Source organism: Amblyomma mixtum, chromosome 2 (assembly GCF_055824585.1).
Source record: "Amblyomma mixtum isolate Tamu chromosome 2, ASM5582458v1, whole genome shotgun sequence".
Classification (NCBI taxonomy): Eukaryota; Metazoa; Arthropoda; class Arachnida; order Ixodida; family Ixodidae; genus Amblyomma; species Amblyomma mixtum.
The window spans coordinates 262,245,201-262,267,733 of NC_143013.1; the positions used below are offsets into that span (position 1 = coordinate 262,245,201).

Genomic DNA, 22,533 nt, shown 5'->3' on the forward strand with positions numbered 1-22,533 from the left:
TTTCGATTGTGCTTGGAACCTCAAGCACTCTTGAGGGGCCGACATCGAGTCAAGCAGGATCGAGCTCGATTGCGCTTGAAAGTGGCCGTGTGACAACCGTCGATCTGCATTGAGTTCGATGAGCATTGACTCAATGAGGATCGAAAGTGACCGTGTGACAGGGGTATTACTCTCTTTTTACTCCGTTCTGTTTGGAGTGTAGCTTAGAGTGTATCTTTTGTAGTACAGTTGAACCTCTAGTAACGAAGTTGAAGGGGCCCGGTGATAACTTTGTTATAGCCGTAGCTTCGTTGTAGTCCGTGTTGGCAGAGCTTCCAAACGGAATCGTCATTCCTTCGTTATATCCGTCATTTCGTTATAACGAGGTTCGACTGTAATAACCGCACAGCGGTCTTCTTCGATCGCCGGGAGTGGCGTGTATGGAGTTGGCTTTGAGCATAAAATGACGACTCGAAAGGAGCCTCCCCCGAGCCTCCGCGCCGAGACAGGCCCACCTGGAAGCAGGCTCCGACCATCTTCCTGGCCACGTTGTAGACCTTATCGTCGGGCCAGCCTTTCTTCTTGAGCTCGTCGGCGATGTGGTTGTGCTCGCGCACCAGTAGCGTCTGCAGCGAGGCAATCACGGGGGTCAGCGACGCACGCTGGTCACCTGCACGCCAGACACCGGCGGGGCACGTCACCACACGCACGCACGCCGTACACGGAGGAAAACAGGGGCGGGAGCTACGTTGACATTAAAGTTTATAACTGAAGGTAGTCTTATCTTTTCGCGTCACGTCAGCCACGATGCCGCAAGCTTTACTGCTATCCTCAGCGACTGGAGGAGCCTTAGTCCGGAAGGCAGGACGAATAGTTCCGACAGCTGTGGTTTCAGTACACATTATACAGCAACAATAGCTCCAGACCAACTCAAAGCTTTCGAGATATTGCCGTACACTTAGACACGGGTGCTTAGTTTTAGATGTGACACTGAACGAACATACTCTAAGTGAACAAACTAAATGAATACACTTTTTTCACATTTGCTTATAGCACAATAAGTCTGAGGTGCCAGCTATATATAAAGCACCCCATTTGAATGAAAGCCACTCCGTTGAGCCCAGTGACAGTCTACGACTATATTGTTCAATTAAAAAGTAAATGTGAACCGTTCGCAAACACGCAAGCATTGATTAAAGCGCAACCGGCACGCTGAGTGCAGACAGGCTCACCGGCCATGAAGCACTGCTTGTCGCATCCAGGCATGTAGCTGAAGCACTCTCCGTCGCTCTTTCGGGGCAGCAGGCCCTTCGGAATGTACAAGCTGGACTTGTCAACTTTCATTTTGGCTGCAGAAGAGAGAAAATAAATGCAAAAAATGACAGCACCTCCTCACTTTTGAAGGGAGTGAGCTCAAAAGTGAAGCGTGCTCTCTGTCAAGTGCGAAATATAGTATTTGACATTTGGCTGTTCCCACAGGTCACTTGCTTGAGACTACAAACCTCTTCAACAGCGTGCGATAGCAGACGGGAGAGGATTTCGAAAACCTTTTTTCTTGGGTAGCGTTCAAAGCCCCTAGCGCAGTTTCATTGAAGACATCACCAAAAACATCATACGAGCAGGAGAGACGTGCGTATATATATATAAGCAAACAAGGGAAGGGGAATGAGGGGCTCGTTATAAATATGACAGAATGACAGAAGCCAACAGCCACAGAAACCAAGGGGCACAGGGGATTTTTTTTTAATTATTATATTTATTTTGTGGTGTTGATCAATTTAGAATACTACTGAATATGTTATCGCTTAAAGCTAATTGATAGAAAAGCAGAAGAAAAAACAACCGCATGCCGCCGGTGGGATCCGAACTATCAATTATCTTTAAGCGATAACATATTCAGTAATATTCTAAATTGATCAACACCACAAAATAAATATAATAATTAAAAAAAATCCCCTGTGCCCCTTGGTTTCTGTGGCTGTTGGCTTCTGTCATATTTATAACGAGCCCCTCATTCCCCTTCCCTTGTTTGCTTAATTGCTTAGCGAGGGCCTCGGTTCTGGCAGCCTTGACGCCATAGGAAGCATAAGAGGGTTCTCACACAGCTTCCACCCTCTCCGTTCGATGACGTTCTACGTCACACCTGCGGTAACTCAGGACGTTCTACGTCCGCCGCTTATGAACGTGGGTGGCGCTGATGAACACTCTCAAGGTTAGGTTACTTGTAATCATAAATACCCGCGAAAGCAGAAGGTTTGACAGCCGTCGCAGTAGCTCAGAGGTAGAGCACCGGACGCGTAATTCGGAGGTCGTGGGTTCGGATCCCACCGGCGGCATGTGGTTGTTTTTTCTTCTGCTTTTCTATCAATTAGCTTTAAGCGATAACATATTCAGTAATATTCTAAATTGATCAACACCACAAAATAAATATAATAATTAAAAAAAAATCCCCTGTGCCCCTTGGTTTCTGTGGCTGTTGGCTTCTGTCATATTTATAACGAGCCCCTAATTCCCCTTCCCTTGTTTGCTTAATTGCTTAGCGAGGGCCTCGGTTCTGGCAGCCTTGACGCCATAGGAAGCATAAGAGGGTTCTCACGCAGCTTCCACCCCCTCCGTTCGATGGCGTTCTACGTCACACCTGCGGTAACTCAGGACGTTCTACGTCCGCCGCTTATGAACGTGGGTGGCGCTGATGAACACTCTCAAGGTTAGGTTACTTGTAATCATAAATACCCGCGAAAGCAGAAGGTTTGACAGCCGTCGCCGTAGCTCAGAGGTTGTAGTGCCGGAGCTCCCATTTCGCTGGCTGGCCCCCCTGGAAACAAGCGCTGCGCGCTCGCCGACGCTCAAAGCAGGCCCAGACTCTCTCGGACAAGTCGCGACATGCAGCGTGACTCATCCCGACACCGCGGCGCCGACACGGACCCTTCCTCCTCTCCTCCTCTCCGTCGGTGCGAACTCCTCAGACGCTCGCCGGCTCTCGACCATTGGTCTAATTTGAACGGTGGTCAGTGCTTGGAGGATTTGAACGGCTGGCTGCCGTAACCGTTTCCAGCGGCTTTAAAAGCGGAGCCGCGCTGAACCCGAGCAGCAGACGGGCAGCAGAAGAGCCATCACGCCGGAGCTACGCTCGCCGCCGGGGCCGCCCTTCTTCTGTGTGCCTGCCCGTGGTGCTCTTGCCCTTGTATCATGTAAAAGCCCTTGTACATACTGTACATAAAGTTCATTTGACTCACCGTCGCCTCGACCGTTTCCTGGCTCGGACTCCCAGTCCCAACAGTGGATGGCAGCTGCGGGATCGACCGGCGTCAGCTACCTCGGCGCGGTGAGTGCCTGATGTTTTCCCCTCAATTCGCCAGACTGCTCTAGCACAGGTGATTGTAGTTTAGAGTAGGGCTGTGTGTAGCACTGTAGAAAGCTTTGCTGTTTCGAGCCAAGTCGGAGCGCTTTGAAACGAAAGCTGGTGCAGAGGGAGTAAACGAGGCGTTTTGAAAAGAATTACTTGCGCGTGTCATGCTAGTAGCGCTATAGTAGTGAACCGCAAGGGAATTCTTAAAGGGCAAGCTGCAAGAGACTATTGTGCGCGATGGAGAACCTTAAGGTGAAGGAACTCGTCGAAATTTGTGAAGAGCTAGGCCTTACCGTAGGCCGTGCTAAACGAAAGCAGGCGATTCTCGAGATCATGCGGAAGGAGGGCGTAACGGCTGAAGAAGCCAATGAGGCCTTGGATGAGATCAAAGAACGCCGTGAGCGCGAGGAGGCCAAAAGACGCGGTGAGCTCGAAGAGGCAGAAAAACAGAAGCAGCGTGAGCGCGAAGACGCAGAGAGAGAGCGACAAGAACGCCTCCAAGAGGCAGAGCGACAGGAACGCCGAGAGATTCGAAGATTAAAGGAGTTGGAGCTGCGGCACAGCTCGCCGGCGCCTAGCGTAGCTTCAATGACAGTGCAGGCTAACGGCCAAAGAATCCGAGACCAACTGCCGCCGTTCGTAATCGGCGAGGACATGGCAAAGTATCTCGTGAAATTTGAGCATGTCTGTGAGAGGAATGTCATTGAGCGAGAACTGTGGGCACAGAATTTGCTAGCTCTGCTTCCCGGGGAAGCATCTGACGTGATAACGTGTTTGTCGAAGGAGGCGTTCGAGAGTTACGATGAGGTCAAAGAGGCCCTGTTGAGGAAATATAAGCTGTCACCTGAGGCATTCCGGCAAAGGTTCCGGTACGCGAAAAAAGGCAGTGAGTCGCACATCGACTTCGCGTTTAAGCTGAAAGCCGACCTAGTTGAATGGCTCAAGGGCGAGGAAGTTTATGACGATCGTGATAAGGTGGTAGAGTGCATTGCGCTGGAGCAATTCTACCGCTGCATCCAGGACGATGTAAGGCTCTGGCTGCAGGATAGGCTTACTGGGGTTAAGCTCAACAAGGCAGCAGAGCTGGCTGAGGAATACTACACTCGCCGAAACTTGCACAGCAGGGCATTGCGCATCGAAAAGGCGGAAACAAAGGATGCTTCTCTAAGGAAGCCTGATGGAAGGAAACCGTTCGCGCGTCGCGATTTTCGAAAAGATGCGTCTGCTTTAAAAGAGGCTGTGGGCGAACAAAAGGAGTTACGGAAATCTGACGATGCTCCTAAGCAGCGCGCTGATGCCGCACGTGCGTTTGAGTCACGGAGGCCTTTGACATGCTACCACTGCAAAAAGGAAGGGCATATCGCGGCAAACTGTAGACAAAAGGTTGCTTTCGCAACGATTCGGGAGACAGATAAGAATATGCGGTTGTTAGAACCATATATGCAGGAGATTAGTGTGAACGGTAAGATGTGCAAAGCCCTTCGTGACTCGGCGGCAACTATGGACGTTGTCCACCCGTCCTTAGTTTCTCCGAATGATTTTACAGGAGAATGCGCGTGGATAAGACAAGTAGCCGAGGAGCAATGTGCTTGCCTACCGATCGCTACAGTGATCATTGAGGGTCCCTTTGGTCAGCTTAACACCGAGGCGGCCGTGTCTGCCGCCCTCCCTGAGCATTTTCCTTACCTCTTTTCGAACAGCTCAGAGCAGCTTCTGAGGGATAAAGGCAAATCGTTCTTTGCCGGCGTGGCATGCATGGCCCTTACGCGATCCCAAGCGCGGAAGCTTTCGCAGAAACTTGACCTTACACCGGAGAGGGAAACACCGCTAAGGGAAGCAGATGAGCATTGTAGCCTAGATACGGTGTCGGTGGAACCTCAGATCGAGGACTCTCGTGGAAGCGGAGAACTCGCTGCTAACGAAACTGAAAACAGTTTCAACGATAGTGGCAACGAGAAGGTAACGGCGACGCTACTGAGCGAGGCGAATTCCACATTGAGCCCAGTTTCCGATAGTTGGCACGAGCTAACTCAGGTTGACAGAGCGGCGCTCGTTCGGGAACAGCAGGAAGATAGCTCGATAATAGCTTTGCTGGATAAAACTAAAGGAGGAACAAAGAAAAGGAATGTTTCATTTCATCAGAAATCCGGCTTGTGGTACCGAAATTACGCTGACGCCCGTGGTCGCAAGTACGAACAGCTTTTGATCCCACAAAAGTATCGCCGTCAGCTATTGAACCTGGCGCACGAAAACGCGTGGGCAGGGCACCTCGGCGTGAAAAAGACCAAAGCTAGGCTCGCCCAAGAGTATTACTGGCCCCATTGCTGGAAGGACATTGAAGGCTTTGTGCGCTCTTGCGACACTTGCCAGAGAGTAGGCAAGTCTACCGACAAGTGGAAGGCGCCCATGAAACTGGTGCCAATCATAACCGAACCCTTCCGCCGGTTGGTAATTGACATTGTAGGGCCACTGCCCGAGTCCAAGAACGGTTGTCGGTATATTCTGACTGCTCTGTGTGTCGCGACAAAGTTTCCTGAAGCGATACCTCTCAAGGAGCTCAATTCTCCTCAGGTCGTAGACGCCCTTCTCTCAATTTTCGCTCGTGTCGGATTTCCCTCGGAAATTCAGTGTGACAATGGCAGTGTCTTTACCAGCTGCCTAACCTCTACCTTTTTCGAAAGGTGCGGTATCAAGGTCGTACACAGCTCGATCCATCACCCGCAGTCGAACCCAGTAGAGCGTATGCACTCGGTGCTCAAAAGAATATTGCGAGCTCTTTGCTTTGAGCGCAAACGCGATTGGGAAGCCTGCGTGCCTGCAGCTATGTTCGCTTTACGATCCGCTCCCCACGAGAGCACAGGCTTCAGCCCTGCGGAGCTTGTGTACGGCCGGAGCTTAAGAACACCGCTGCGAATGCTGCGAGAGTCGTGGGAAGGCGAGGAGGAAGACCCAAACGTGGTCACGTACGTCCTTAACCTGCTTCAAAGGATCGGAAAAACGAAAGATCTTGTCGAGAGCCACATGAAGGCAGCGAAAGAATTGTCAAAAGAATACTACGACAAGTCAGCAAAGAAGCGTACTTTCGAAGTGGGCAGCCAAGTAATGATACTGCGACCATATAAGAAAAATAAGCTTGAGGTCCAGTGGGAGGCGCCAGCGAACGTGGTATCGAAACTTTCTGATACCAACTACGAAGTTAAACTAGGTAGAAGGCCCAACAAAATCTATCATAGTAACCTGATGAAACCGTACATTCAGCGTCACGCTGTCGTGAATGTGATTTTGAATGGTTCGGACGAGGAAGGTGCAGAAATCCTGACCTCTGCGGACATGAAGGAATGCGGTTCGGCTGCATTGTTAGAACAGGTTAACTTAGAACCACGTCTAAGCCAAGCCCAGAAGGAAGACTTGAGAACGATTGTTTCTGAGTTCGAAAAAGTGTTTTCGGATCGTCCCGGAAAGACGACGCTAATTGAGCACGATATCGAGCTAACGTGTGAAGAACCGATCCGTAGTAAGCCGTATCGCTGTTCTCCCGTGCAGAAAGAAATCATGGCAGGTGAGATCAAGCGAATGTGCGACCTGGGAGTCATAGTACCGGGTGAGAGCGATTACACATCACCCTTGATACTAGTGCAAGTACCGGGAAAAGATCCCAGACCTTGTATTGATTACCGGCGACTAAACGCGATAACCCGGGATCAGACCTATCCAATACCAAACCTTGAGTAAAGGGTGGAGACAGTGTCAAAGTCGAATTACATATCCACGCTAGACCTCGTGCGAGGCTATTGGCAAGTCCCCCTTACAGAGCGCGCCAGCCGCTACGCCGCGTTCGTTTCCCCATTAGGAACGTTCCGCCCAGTCATGTTGAGTTTCGGACTCAAAAACGCGCCATATTGCTTCTCGAATCTAATGGACCACGTGCTCCATGGTCTGTCCGAGTACGCGCTCCCGTACCTGGACGATGTCGCCATCTTTTCTAACACATGGGAAGAACATGTAGATCACTTACGGGTCGTGCTGAGCAGGCTGAAGGATGCCGGCCTCACGGTCAAACCTGCTAAATGCCAGCTAGGTTGCGCCGAAGTGACTTACCTAGGGCATGTGGTGGGGCGCGGCCGGCGTAGACCGTCAGAAATCAAAGTAGCCGCTGTCGTAAACTACCCCCGGCCAACCACTAAGACCGAGATAAGGGCCTTTTTAGGCTTGGCTGGATATTACCAGCATTATGTAAAAGACTACTCGACGCTTGCCAGTCCTCTCACAGACGCGCTTCGAAAGTCGGAACCCGTGAAGGTGACATGGGACCAAAAAAAAAAAAAGAGAACGCGTTTCAAATGCTGAAACAGGCCTTGAGTGAGGAGCCAGTACTAATGGCGCCTGATTTTTCAAAAGGCTTCATAATTCAGTGTGATGCCAGTGATCGGGGCATGGGAGCTGTGCTATGCCAAGAGGATGATGAGGGCAATGAAAGGCCAGTTTTGTACCTAAGCCGTAAGTTGACTTGCCGTGAAGAGGCGTACATCACTTCTGAAAAAGAATGCGCCTGCCTGGTGTGGGCAGTTCAGAAGCTCGCCTGCTACGTCGCTGGTTCCAAGTTCGTAGTCGAAACCGACCACTGCCCACTAACTTGGTTAAGTAATATGTCATCTAAGAGCGGCCGGTTGCTGAGGTGGAGTATGATACTCCAACGGCACAATCTTGTCGTTCGTTACAAGAAAGGCAAGTTAAACGCGAACGCAGACGCACTAAGCCGTGCGCTCTGAGCAAGGCTACCTTCGACCTCCTCGTGATTTACATTTTGTGGCTTCGCGTTAAGTTCGCTTGTAAATCGGGGCAAAATTGATGTCCTCATTCGCGGCCTCAGCCGATTGTTTTCCTGCCCAAATGATCTCGAGGGACCCAAATTACAATCATTTCATTCCTTGTGTTGCTTGCGTTTGACCCTTTGTTTGAGTTTATTATTTTAAGAGTTCTGGCATCCCACATGTGTCTCTTGTTGAAGAGGGAGCGAAAAGGAGACAGAACTATTGCTAGCGGAGATTTATGACCTTTAAGTCTGGCGTTTTGACGGGTGACGGAGGGCACTTGCTCGTGTTGGGTGTTGCCTGTTGTCGGTCGGTTCTTGGCAACCTGCAGAACGATCAACGACCGATGCTGTGAAGCAAGCACTTCCGAAGGACTGAGCGAAGCTGATCCAGTCACCTGGGCGACAAAGCTGCGGAGCAGTGATCCTGTCCTGACGAGCCGGACCTGTTCATGGAATGGAGCCTGGAGCTACCTGCGGCTGAACACCGGACGACAACTTGGAGGAGCCTGGCGTACGAGCGCGCCCCGCATCCGAGCCACGCGGAAGTAGCTCGTCTTCGTGGCGCATTGTCTGGCGGCGGTGGTGCTGTAGTGCCGGAGCTCCCATTTCGCTGGCTGGCCCCCCTGGAAACAAGCGCTGCGCGCTCGCCGACGCTCAAAGCAGGCCCAGACTCTCTCGGACAAGTCGCGACATGCAGCGGGACTCATCCCGACACCGCGGCGCCGACACGGACCCTTCCTCCTCTCCTCCTCTCCGTCGGTGCGAACTCCTCAGACGCTCGCCGGCTCTCGACCATTGGTCTAATTTGAACGGTGGTCAGTGCTTGGAGGATTTGAACGGCTGGCTGCCGTAACCGTTTCCAGCGGCTTTAAAAGCGGAGCCGCGCTGAACCCGAGCAGCAGACGGGCAGCAGAAGAGCCATCACGCCGGAGCTACGCTCGCCGCCGGGGCCGCCCTTCTTCTGTGTGCCTGCCCGTGGTGCTCTTGCCCTTGTATCATGTAAAAGCCCTTGTACATACTGTACATAAAGTTCATTTGACTCACCGTCGCCTCGACCGTTTCCTGGCTCGGACACCAAGTCCCAACAAGGTAGAGCACCGGACGCGTAATTCGGAGGTCGTGGGTTCGGATCCCACCGGCGGCATGTGGTTGTTTTTTCTTCTGCTTTTTTATCAATTAGCTTTAAGCGATAACATATTCAGTAATATTCTAAATTGATCAACACCACAAAATAAATATAATAATTAAAAAAAAATCCCCTGTGCCCCTTGGTTTCTGTGGCTGTTGGCTTCTGTCATATATATATATATATATATATATATATATATATATATATATTTATATATATATATATATATATATATATATATACACGTCTTTTCCTTTCGTAAAAAGAGGAGGACGTGCCAGATATTTTAGCAAACTTTTTTCATATGCGTTGTATCATCGTAGCATTTTTTATTACTACCATCATTATCATAAGCCAAGGTACGTCCACTGCACGGTAATCCGTCCCCCAGCCCCCTGACTCTACGCCGTCAAAGTCTACGTAGGATTTCCGTATCCTATGTATCCTCTTTGCTATTCTAACAGATCGCAGATTACATGCTTGCTTCATCAGTTGAGCCCCGGCCAGCAACATACTTCCTTCGCTTCGTTTCAGCCAGTTTCCATAGCTCGCTGCACTGTCCTTACTCTATGGCAGGGGTTCTCAAACTGGGTTCCGCGGAACACAGGGGTTCCGCGGGCCGTCTTCTTGTGTTCCGCGAGAACCCTCACTGGCCCTGACCCGGCAGCTGATATGAGACTGGCTCTGAGTGCTGCTGATCCACGCTTTGACTTGCTCTCAAAAGGTAAGCAGTACCACCCATCACATTAGTATTTGTATTAATCGGTGCAATAAACATTTAAGTTTTGCAACTCTCTCTTTGCAAAAATGCACTCGACAACATTGCTGGTAAGTGAAAGCGGGGTGGGGGGGGGGGGGGGGGGGTTCCCTGGAACTTATTGAAGGCTTTTGGGGTTGCTCCAAGCAAAAAAGTTTGAGAACCCCTGCTCTATGGGAAGCTCTTTCGTTAACCTCCAAGAATTTGTATTGTAAGAAAATACTGGGAGGATGCAACTGCTATACGAGGGATCGGCGACGGCACCGATAGACAGCACAAAGTGCCCACGAAGAATTCAAGCAAGTACAGTGCAACACTGCAGGCAGTCATCTACCTCCTTTGCCATCGTCGCTGCGCAGTTTCTTGCCATCTTCCTCGCTGCTGCCGTAGAGGACGCTGGCGTCGATGAACGAAGTCACTTCATTTATCTGCTCCCTGTAGTCGCCTGCGTGGCGAAACGTTATTATTCAACTCAGCAGGTCACGATACCTCGTTTCTTTACAATCTGTACCGAAAGCTACCTCCGTAACATGCAGTGACAGTCTAGTTGGTTCGACATGCCTGTATACATGCAGCAGGTCAGGTACACCGCAAGTTAAAAAGAACAGATGAAGGCAACCTCAAGTGCTGCTAGTTCGCTCTTTACATGTAGGCCTCTGGAACTGTGTCTGCTAAAGCAGATGACGGATATATTAATTAGTGAACTCTAATATGTGACCGACAAAAAAGACCTTACATGAGAGTTGGTGCCCTTCCCGCGTTCAGTGTTACAGAGGGACCGAAGCACGAACTGTGCTCAAGAGCTGTTACGAGGGCTATTATAGTCCACCCGCAGGAAGCAGTGGCCAGTGGTAGCGAGTGGTAGCCAAGCCAATACCACAGCATATACTCCGCAGATGGATACGTTCGTATTCGTGCTGGAGTGAATGAGAGCGGGAATGTCGAAACAGACGAGCCTGGAACGGCGCCAGTCACTATAAGGATTAAAGAAGAGGATTTACACGGGCTAGTTGGTACATGTTGACGGAGATGATGTAACAGCGCTAATGCGGGACAAAAGGGAACGGGGCATGCACTCGTGTGTCTCGTTCCCTTTTGTCCCGTCTTAGCGCTGATACACTCTTTCCTTCAGTATAGGGACAACATTATCGCTACATACGTATCCCTAAAGATAAGCATATGTGCCTATTGAAGTTCCTGGGTAAGAGCACAACCGACCTGGGCTGTTCCGTGGGCAGGCCGTGCGGCTGGCGTTGTAGCCGCTCGAACGCACCATGTCCATGCAGTGTCCCGTCGGGTAGAACTCGTCCCTGTGGTCCATCATGATGTGGCAGCACTCGGCGTGCGGCTTGACGCCCTTGCCGCAGCACTTGGGCGCTGAGAGAGAGAGTCAAGAGGAGGGTGGCGTTGTCCTTTCCCTGGTTTTGCTATTTTTTTTTTCGGCTTTCGTGGTACGCTAAATTCAGGCTGGAAGAATGTTAAAATGACACAGCTTTCTATAAGAGAAATGTTGCAACAAAAAATGCGAATATTGCGTTCTCTGAAGCGGCGATTGGCTTGCAACCGCCAGCGTTTACAAGTACTATGGAGACAACGCGTTGCATCACGCCGTCACGCCGGCCATACTTGTCTGTCCGGTTTCGTTTAGAATGATCCATCGTGGGTCAGTTATGTCAAAGCCACACCTACATGAAGGCGCGTGTTGTCGGCTGAGTAGCCTTTTGTCTGCAATCATACATTAACCATCTCCTTATTAACAGAATAAAGGTCACAAAGGTTAAGGTTTCATAACAAGGCGTCGAACTGGCAGTCTTATAGGCACAGCGTTTGTAAAAAAAATCACAGCCAACTAGGCCTGCTCCCCGGCCACGCCATGTGGCGCGTTTTGTATCCTCAGAGATCCAAATCTCTCGAATGTGACCGGAACTCTAGCGCTCGCCGCTTCGAAGCATAAAACTTCCAGGAGAGCTAGACAGCCTCACTACAAGGCCCTACAGGCGAGCTCTTTGGGCTGGATAATTTTCACAAAGGCTGTGCACGTTCTCACCGAAAGAATCGAAGAACCGATAGAATAGAGCGACAGAGCTTACGGGCCTTGGTGACCTTGCCGTCGACGACCTGCGTGGTGGTGAACGTGGCGGACGAGGTGACGTCGTGCGCCAGCAGCTGCCCGAAGTGGACGATCAGGTCCGAGTGGTAGCTGTACTCGGTGTCGCTCGACTGCCACGAGGTGCCCGACAGAGCCATGGACACGAGCCGAGGGTTGGGAAGCTTGCGGCCGTACGAGCCCTGCCGGGGGGTCCACTTGCCTGCGTGCCGATGGTGTCGCGAGATGCGGCTCTTAGAGCATCGACGTGCACACGAGGGAGCCCAAAGCTGTTTAATCCCACCGTTACAAAACCACGGATCAAAATCCGGCTATGGTCACTGGCCGGTCTGCGGGGAAACGGTCATCGCCGCCTATCGCTATCAGCAGGGCATTCAGCTATATCGATGGTGCACTGCGACCTTTCTTTCTCGACTGTACTCGTGTTTAGAGCAACGCTGGGCATCTCGTCTGAAAGTCGCAGGTAGCCTGACAATTCGCGGATCTCCGAGTTTTGGCCCACCCTTATAAAAATGGTCTATAGACAGTCTATAGACTTCTTATTGACTCTATTGACTTCCTATAGATATTGCTTTTTGTCTCTTCACAGTCTATAGACTCTCTATAGACAAAAGTCTACTAAAAGGGTATGGCCATAAATCTGTGGATTGTCTATTGACTGTCTGTGGCATTTGCATTGCTTATATTCTTTTCTCTAGGATTTGTTTATAGACAGTCTATAGACTTTATAGACAGAAGTCTATAGACACTCTATAGACTCTCCAAAACTTTTTGATAAGGGCCATAGCGTCAAATTTTGATGTTCCACGTTCGTATGTAGTTTGTAACGTTTCATTTCATTTCAGTTTGATTTGGTTCTTCGCAGTTCGTTGCTGCTCCCGGTGACGCGCGCAATGGGGAATGACATCCGGCTGGGAGAGCCAAGAACACGAACGTGATGTCACTTTCTTACATAACGTTTTCCACGCCCATGTCACGCTAGCGGATCGGCACAGACGCAGACGAACGACAGAGCACGACGGCACGTTTGACGCGCCTCACGGGCTTTATCGGCGCTGATCCCGCCTCGGGGAAAGGAGATTAGCGATGGTTGTGCGATTAACTGGAGCAGCATGGTCCCGTGGCTCATTCGGAGTGCACCACCCGATCGGCCGCGTCTGAGATTGGTGCTTCACTTCCCTACCTCCTGCTACTTTCGTCATGACTGACGTCACGACAAAGTGAAATAAAAACGAAATGAAACGTTGCAAAGCACGACCCGGCTTCTATTTCACTGCCAGTGTACTCAAAGAGCACTGATGGGACCCCACGCTTTAGTGAATAGTACGCGCTGTTGTCCCTCGCGTTAGAACACACACAGCCAGCATCAAAACTGACAGTGGTTATACGAACAGGTGCACAGCCAGCGAGGGGGGGGGGGGGGGGGAGTTGTGCGCAGTTCCCTAATTAAGGCCTATAGCCGTGTATTTCACCGAATACTTTATTCAGGCGAGGGGCCTTGAAGACCTGACTCCCCCTTCCTTGCTAATTTGCCACTGCCACATGGCACCTTGGCCACTCCTAATTTCGGCACCCTCTGCTCCCCCACCCGCTTTTTTTCGTTCAAACCTCGCGCCTATAGCCAACACCACCTAGACTAGACTTGTCAAGTCAAGGTGGTGTTGCTATAGCCCGCAGCTGCTCTATTGACTGGCGATCATGAGTGAAGCATATGTTCAGTACAGACCTCCACGAGTACCTTACAGCTGTGTTCCGGGCATGAAGGCGGAGACGGAGAAGAAATTCGTATTAGGTGGAGGAGATATCATGTATCCCCCTCCCCAACATACACACATACGGTCCGCAAGAAAGAACGCCAAGAACGCAGCACTCTAGCCAGACAAGGCTGCCTTCTGTTCCAGTAGTTCTCGTTGCCTACAGTTACTATGACGTCCCATCAACTCGCCCGCGATTTACCGTCCCCATTTAATTTTCAGCTATGCTACTCAACCAATAGAGAGGTCAGAGGTGGTTGTCGAGAGCTACACAAGGGTGGCCAACTCCTCTTCCGTTGAAGTTTGCGAGGTGGCGGTGGAAGCAGTTGACGAAAGAAAACTCTTAATTGGCTTTGTCCTGCAGCGGACGTTGTCGAGCTGATGATGATGATCATGATAGAGTGGTGCATGTCTCTACTGACCGTTCGCGTACGCCGGCTTGAGCAGACGTCCGTACGACTCTCCGGCGCGACCCCAGCACGGGTACCGGAGGTTGTTGCAGGACCCGTCGTGGGTGCGGTAGCGGGCGTTCGGGTTGCAGCGCACGGGAAGCAGCCGCTTCTGCTCCTTGTCCAGCTTACGGGGCCGGGAGTAAGCGGGATGCGCGGGAGGAACCGGCACCCGCTTGCCCGGGTGCGGCGGCGGCGGCGGGGGTGGCGGAGGCGGCGGAGGAGGAGGCGGTGGCAGATGTGGAGGTCGGGCAGGCAGCGGTGGCAGGATCATCCGAGGCGGCTTGGGGATCGAGACCTACGCAGAGGATAACCACGGTGCCTAAAGTCGGGAAAGTCTCGGAGAATCAGGACCCCCCCATTCCTAGCAAGGGATCTGATTCCCCATGTTAAAATGTAGGGACTGCATGAATCGAAAGCAAGCAACAATATATTATTCTTGTCAGCGCTGGTGGAAACATTTCTTCTTTATCGTTTTGAAAATTTTGCTGTGTTTTTTAGTAAGACACATTAATACATTTTATAAAACCCGAGACAGAGAAAAATACAAAGTTGGCAGCACTACACGAAGGGTGGAAGAAAAAGAGAACCCGTGCCCTCCTACCACGAGTCAGTCCAGAGCTCTCCGCTCAGCGCCAAGGCTACGGAACAACAAGCACACGCTGGCACAGCGTGGGGATCGTTTGTTTCAGGTCTGAGACATAAACTGAGCAAACAACGACCTTCAAAACTGGTTTCTCCCCTTTGTATAAAACGATGTGTAAAACATGCCGAAACTCGCTTTCTTTCTCTCTCTCTTTATTTCCCACTTCATCTGTGCTCGAATCACTACAAACCCCCCTTCGATGGAGACAGGCTTTAAGCACTGGATAACCAAACTTGGAAGTTGGCGTGCATGGTCACCTGCCATAATGTATGAAAGTTGCGCGAAGGTTACACAAAAGAACATTTTTTTTTTTTAAAAAAGGGGGGGGGGGGAGAATTCAAGAAAGAATCGAGGCATTTTGACACTCGACCCTTCTTCAAATTGACGTTCTGTAGCAGGGGTTCTCGATCATAAGTGCGCCGAGGACTTGTAGCTGGACAGAAAATGTGATGGAGATGCCATGGAGGGCATGAAAGGAGACTACGGACCACTCTTCTATCCAAATATTGTTCTCTGTATTGCGCGGCAGCAAAAGACACATTTACTGCCGATAAAATTAGCTGTACAAATCTTCCCACCAATTTCTATTTTGTTTTTGTTTGTTTTTTTGTCTTTTCTAGCTTATGAAAGCTCTGTTTTCATTTAGAGTGGCACCTTTGTGATTAGAGCGCGGTATCCTATCGCTACTTATATTGGTAAATAGAGTGCCTTTAAAGGCAGGAAGGCTCGGAGGAGCCCGTCTCCTCAAAAAAGGAAAGAAGCATAGCAGGTATTGTGCCACAAAAGCTTAAGCATGTAACCGTGAGTACGTTTTAATTGGGAAGCGCATAAGATGCCAGCACATGCGGCAGGAGGGATATCTTACCTGCGGCTCTCAACAACGCTAAGAAAAAGAGCCGCTGACTGAGTTAGAGCTTCTCACGCAAGAAAGAGCCTATAGGTGAGTGACTCGTACACACCTGGCACACGGCTGACCACGTGGCACTTGCGTAATACGAGAAGAATACCTGCATGCAGCATAGCGGTCCGTGAGTTTCGCTGCTGGAGATTTTGAACTCGGCGAGCACTCGCGGACTCCGAACAATGTTATAAAATGTGTAAATTGCAGGAACGTTGCATGCTATTAAGTGGACAGCGTTAAGGCTCCCGTTATGCAGAAAGTCCGTCGTCGGCGTCGTCGTCAGCGTTGTGAAATGCGGTCAGCTGTAGGGAACGTCTGTGTATACAGTAGTGTATACCGTGTATACAGTATACAGTATATACAGTAAGTGTATAAGTAAGTATACGTAAGTATACGTAAGTGTATACGTAACTGTAAGTGTATATATAAGTGTATACAGTAGGCCATGCTCTCAAATAGACGCAGTGCTTATCCTTGAAAGGCGGTTAGTGCGTTGAGGAGCGCCTTCCTGAATGATGGCGCAACAAAAATTAAAGTTTGTTCAACCTACCTGGATGTTCTGGGGAGTAGCATCGGTTCGCTAGTTTCGTGCATTCGTTTGTATTGGGTCATATATGCTGCCATTGTTGGTCCAGAAGACAAAGTTTTCCTTGTGGTGATGGAAAACCTTTATGTCCACTGTTTTCTTAACCCTGCATTAGCTTGGCGCATATGCACTGGTTTGATCTACAGAGCCACCTCTGGTGCTTTGGAAGCAACATGGTGACAGGCGTGCCGTGTAGATCCGTCGACAGACTTCGTGCAGGAGGGAATATGTTTGACCGCGTTGGTTCATCGTCACATAGAAAGCATAGAGAAGTAATTACAGAGGACGAGGCGAGAACAGCACAAGCGCTGCTTTCAACGAACTTCATCCGCCGAAATAAGACTAGAGTTGTGAACGAGGACAAAGTCACTTGTGCCATGTACTTCAGTGACCTTCTTGAGACTACCAGGCATTTGCTGTCCGGTATTTGAAAGGCAATGTCTCTAGCAAGTGAATCAACCAGTGTTTGAACACACAATCGGACTCCAAGAGAGAATCTTCATCCGCTTCGAATTCGGCCCTTGGAAACGAGACGGAGAAGACATGCGAAAGACATTCCGTCTCGTCGACGCTTTGTGTGATGTGGACAGCACTACACTGCATCGAGATGTCGGTGGACACATTGGCACGAATTCGTATTTTGTAAGAAGAGGAAAAAGGGAAACTACAAGTCCGGAGCTCCGCTTCGGCCTGAAGACGAGAAAAAAATCTTGATCTTCCAGGAATACCGCGGCACATACGGCGCGACAGACAACACCAGTACTAATCAGCGAGAATTTCAAGGCTGGAATTTCTGAGCTGTAAAGCAAGAGGCTGGTAAATATCAGGGCAGATTAGCTGACGTATGGCATCAATCATATGCCAATATCATTTTAGCCATGACTGTGTTAGTAATTGCAGCGTAAAAAAAAAAAAAAATTTTTCTCCACATGCATGCCCTCTAGTACCCCTGAGTACGAACACCTGTACATGCAAAATAAACGACATTTTTACAGACTACACAAACGTCATCGTATTTTCAGTCTGTCTGCACTAATTTTGATTCCTAAACCGAATACCAGTGTTTGCATTTTCATCACGCTATCTATTAAAATGTTTTTTTTTTGCCATATCATTTTTTTGCATTACTCCCTCATGTGCTATATGAACCCCAGCAAAAAAAAAAGAAAAACACCCACATTTAAAAGCTGGTCAAAAGAAAACAATATAACTTAATATTCAAAGACAACTAAACTAGTCTTGTGTGCAGCTGCGCCTGCTTTGATCTACGTCACAAAAAAAGCCCAGCTCTGGCAAAACGAGCTAGACTCCTGGGCCCACACGTTGAAGGAAGCTCTACAGACTACAAGGCCAAAAAGAAAAATTTCCACTTCACTACCAGAAAACAATTTTCTCGGGGAAATTCCTTCCCATATATTTTAAAATGCAATCGTCATCCGTAACCTACAGCATTTTTGCTGCCTGCAAGCAGAAACAAATATGAAAAAAGTTGAAGCGGACGTTCTCGTAATCTGAGACGAGTTTCAGAGTAAGCTACATATGAGGTTTGGTTTATGCGGTGGGGTGTAACGTCCCAAAGCAACTCAGGCTATGAGGGACGCCGTAGTGAAGGGCTCCGGAAATTCCGACCACGAGGGAATCATTAACGTGCACTGGCATTTCACAGTACACGGGCCTCTAGAATTTCGCCTCCATCGAAATCCGACCGCCGTGGCCGGGATCGAACCCGCGTCTTTCGGGTCAGCAGCCGAGCACCATAACCACTGAGCCACCGCGGCGGCGACTATACATATGAGGGGTGGGACGGCCACATCTATGGGTCACACATATCCCGGGTCACGTGATTCCATTATGTGATGACGCCCTTTCATGCTGACGACGACCACGAGATCTTGGAGTGTCTAGTTATTAATTAAGACTCTGCAAAAAGAAGTAACGGCTGTCTTAAACCGGTTCGAACAAGACACTGTCTACTGCCATAGCAAGCGAGAAGCCAGGCGCTTCAATTCGCCCTGAGAACGATTCTTGCTCGACAGTGCACTCACAGGCGGAGGCGGAGGGTGAGCACGGTACGGAGCTGCCGGGACAGGTGGTGCTGGATGGTGCTTGGCGCCCGGTGGGTACACCACTGGCAGGTGAGGTGGCGGCGGAAGATGAGGGCGCGGTGCGTACTGCTTCGGCGGCGGCGGCGGAGGGGGCGCCTTGTGTCCGGGCTGGCTGTACGCCGTGTCCGACCTCTCTTCGGCCTCGGGCACGCCCATGTCGCCCTGAGGGGTGTCCTGCACGCTGGACGCGGGACGGGCCGCCGTCAGGCTTCATGATAGGTCCACAGCACAAACGAACAAGACGGAGTACAAATAAGAGACACCTTCTCCTACTCCCTCGTGTTCGTTTGCGCTGTTGAACTATCGCGAATTGTTACAAACTCGTCCAATGTGCCGTTCTTCACCGCGCGGGTCGTAAAGCTTCATTCTTGGAGTGACGCCTTCAGAGACATCAACAGATACGCCAAGACGCGCCGGTGGTCTAAATAACGCCTTTATGGGAGTCATCATGTGGGTGCGGCGATTGGAAGTGTCGGGTTTATTTTCTTTAACAGAGCTACCGAAAATTTGAGGACGTAGTAACGTCTGCACTATAACTACAGGCATGTATACGACGCCGTCAAGAGGATCACCATGCAGACATTGCCGAATAAACGCCAGATTGTTCTCCATTTACTTAACGGAGCAGTTAATATGTTTGCCCCCCAGCACGGACTACTGAGCTTGACGGTACCGTCAGGGTATGTCACTGGCGCTAAGTTTATCCCTGGAGGAGCGCGACCATATTTTCTCACCACTCTTCAAAGCTGATTAACCCGGGACAGAGTTTTGTAGTTGCAAGAGAAAAAACACTAATACGGCGCACTGTCCGCTCTCCTCGTTTACGTTTGCGCGTTGCAGTTTTTTCCGATGCTCGGAATGTTTTCATACTCAGACGTGAGCTGTACAGGCCGCGGAACTATTGTATAGAAATACAGAAGCTACGAAGATTCACCCGCCCTCCACTCCTTCTGCAGTTGCGTCCTGTCCTGGTTCTTGTACGGCCGGTATAAGCGGGTCTGTCCCCTCGGTCAACGCCGGTTCGACGGCCTCAGACGAGGCAAGGGATCCGGTCGCGACGCCATGTTCGCTGATAGCGGGAGAACTGAGCTGTTTCGCTGCGTAGGCTTCAGTGCCGGCTCCCTCGCCATGATCGTCACCTTCTGCGAGCGCTGCGAGCGAGAGAGTTGAAAGAATGAAAACAATTCTTGAGATTAAATTCGAACAAAAGAAGGTCACAGGGACACCTAGTTTCAGTACGTTTTGGCAATACGGCAGCATTAGCAGCAGTTGATGCATTTACCGGAAATTACGTCATTTCAGGTCTGGTGACGTTACTTCCCTCTAGCCAGTGGGAACGCTCCCGTCTGGTGACGTCGATTCTCTCCAGCCAATTGGAATTGCTCAGGTCTGGTGACGTTACTTCCCTCTAGCCAATGGGAACGCTCCCGTCTGGTGACGTCACTTGCCCCCAGCCAATGGGCGAATTTTATGACCTGTGATGCATTTTGGTCCCGTGAGGCTTCCTGTGCTATCGCATTAGAAGCGGATTTTGTCCTGACCCAACTGCTAGAGTATTCCGTTACGTCTTTGGTGCTTGAGGGATGCTAAATCCCTGCTTCAGTAGCAAGGCCGCTAGCTTACCTGCATTGGAACAGATTGCAGAGCCTCCGATGAGTAGGAACACTAACAGGCAGGCCTGCTTTGCCCCCAGCAGTCTGCCAGAAAGGAAAAAAAGAAATATAAGCCCTTCATCAAAACAAATTGTTACAAAGCCCAAGCCACGCATTCACGACGAAAAATAGGGGGAAGGGGCTGTGCCTTGGTCAGCGACGCGATCTCCTCCGTACATCGTGCACTACCTCCAATGTACAATACCATAACAATAATCTAATGCCACAAACATAGCAAAAAAAACAAACTTCAGAGACTTCAGATCATACGAAACTATCCATATCATGTTTCCGTTGAGTAACTAAAGATATTTATAAAAAAATAATGAACTTTATACTTAGGCAACCGCTTTGAAGCATAGATGCGAGTGGTATATAAAAGTAGTGCTAATACTTCGTATTTCCTAGAATTAAAGAAAAGTAGGCTATTAGGAAACAATGCGAAAGCGAACCTTGTAATGAACTTGAAATCTAAGAACAAAATTATATCAAAAGCCGTCACACAGTTCGAAGGTGTTGATAGCTAGACAACATGGAATCGCGTGGCCAGCAGGTAATCACTGTTGCTTGACTCACTCTGCGCATGCGCGTAACCTCTCCACTAACGCATGTGACTGTCAGGAGATGGCGTTGCATGCAGGTGTCGCTGCTGACGCGCTTCCGTGTTTCTATTAAAGTTTAGAAATCTGCACATTCCATGCCATAGGCGACAGAAAAATGTCACCATTCTATTTTGTTTGTAGAACGTTTCACTAGTTGTACCTGTTGGAAGTAGACCCTCTCGTTACGGCACACTGGGGCAAGGTAAGGTGCTCATTGTTTGGCGCCATCCGCAACTCATTTTTGCTAGTTCACCGTCCAACCTGAGTTCTCTATACTAAATCGTATGGTCCGTTCTGAGACGTCACGTGTTGTACTACGTCTTATCAATCCCGTCCAGCACTGCAAAATCTTGAGGAGGGTGAAATTAATTATGCATTAATGTAAAGCCTATAGCGGTAACAAAAAGAGATCAAAGCTTAAACTGCTTCTCTTCAGCATTAATCGCCAGTTATGAATTTGACGTCCAAAAACAGTGTGAGTGTGGTCTTACCTACCAAAACTCTCACTGTTTTCGGACGTCAGAATAGTTCGCAATTGACCTGTGTCTTAGTTGTGATGATATTTGCATTCACGATTAGATGGCTCATGGGCACCGTCCACGAGATTCGAAGCGTTGTTCCACTATGATAAGGAAATACCCGAAGATTTCGAACAAAGTAACACTTACAATGTATTGCATGCACTGCATGTCATGCGGCCGTGAAGAAAAAAAAGATGCCCAGGCTTAGCTTGGCTAAGCCAAGAATGCGTTGCATATTGCGCGGTCTTTTTGCGCGAGGTATTGCTTGGCGGCACTCGATTTTCTCAGCAGCTTTTCCTCCGTGACGTATGGATGGATGGATGGATGGATAGGAGCGCCCCCTTTGAAACGGGGTGGTGGCAACCGCCACCATGCTCAGCCGTCCTTTCTTTTCTTTTTCTTTCTTTGTTTGTTTTTTTATTTTTTTTTATTTTTTTTCCAAAAAGTGGTTTGGTGACGTCACGTGACGTGACGTCAGCAAACCACGTGACGTGGCGTCACGTGGTTTGGTGGCTGCCCGGCCGCGCCCAAGGGCTGAACTGAGTGATTGCAATATGCTACGCATAAAATGTTTGTCCTTATGTAGGCCTCGAATCCGTCACTACCAGCCGCATTACCGAAGACAGGCGGACTGTCACCTCGGTCTGATTCTGCCATTCGCTAACATTAAGCACACACACTTAATAATTCGATTGTCTTGATGAAGCGGCTGTTAGATGTTCAGGCCCCGGTCCGAAATAAATTTTTCAACTAAGCACGATTTCCAGAAATAGCTTCTATTTTGCTTCTATTTTGTATGACTGTTCCCTTCTGTATGACTGAACTTCAGAGAATGGTGATTGCAACTGCTCCTTCGTACGAGTCATTCTCATTAGTGGGAACAGCGCAGTTTATTTGGTTCTTGAATTAAACGACGCCAGCTGTGATTTCCGCAAAGCTTGGCGGGTGCTGCGAGTCGAAATACTGTGCCAGTTTTGAAGTGGTACTTATGTTCTTCAGCTTGTGACCGAGACAGCCGTGCGTGTGCGCGAAAAAAAAAAGACTATTATGGCTTCCCTTTTAACACCTTCACCTATCCGGATGCTTAGAATAGTCGACGTGTCCCGCAGACTGCTTCAGCGGTCCGACATAGCAGCTCCAAGCCAGAGCACAACTCTTCTTACGTATACGATGTGACAGTATC

The 22,533-nt window shown here is 49.7% G+C and overlaps 1 protein-coding gene and 1 pseudogene across 1 annotated transcript in view; one reads left to right on the plus strand and one right to left on the minus strand.

Moving 5' to 3' along the window:
- Window positions 1–22,533, minus strand: part of LOC149363803 (salivary peroxidase/catechol oxidase-like) — a 34,119-nt gene that overhangs the window by 10,381 nt on the left and 1,205 nt on the right. The window contains exons 2-10 of the mRNA XM_089568605.1: window positions 20,199–20,272; window positions 19,510–19,726; window positions 18,516–18,756; window positions 14,311–14,635; window positions 12,118–12,336; window positions 11,246–11,404; window positions 10,362–10,472; window positions 1,212–1,328; window positions 495–649 (exon numbers count right to left, since the gene is read on the minus strand). Of these exons, the coding sequence (XP_089424731.1) occupies window positions 495–649; window positions 1,212–1,328; window positions 10,362–10,472; window positions 11,246–11,404; window positions 12,118–12,336; window positions 14,311–14,635; window positions 18,516–18,756; window positions 19,510–19,726; window positions 20,199–20,272 (1,618 nt within the window). The remainder of the gene's footprint in view (window positions 1–494; window positions 650–1,211; window positions 1,329–10,361; window positions 10,473–11,245; window positions 11,405–12,117; window positions 12,337–14,310; window positions 14,636–18,515; window positions 18,757–19,509; window positions 19,727–20,198; window positions 20,273–22,533) is intronic.
- On the plus strand, window positions 3,566–4,134 carry LOC149363804 (uncharacterized; annotated as a pseudogene).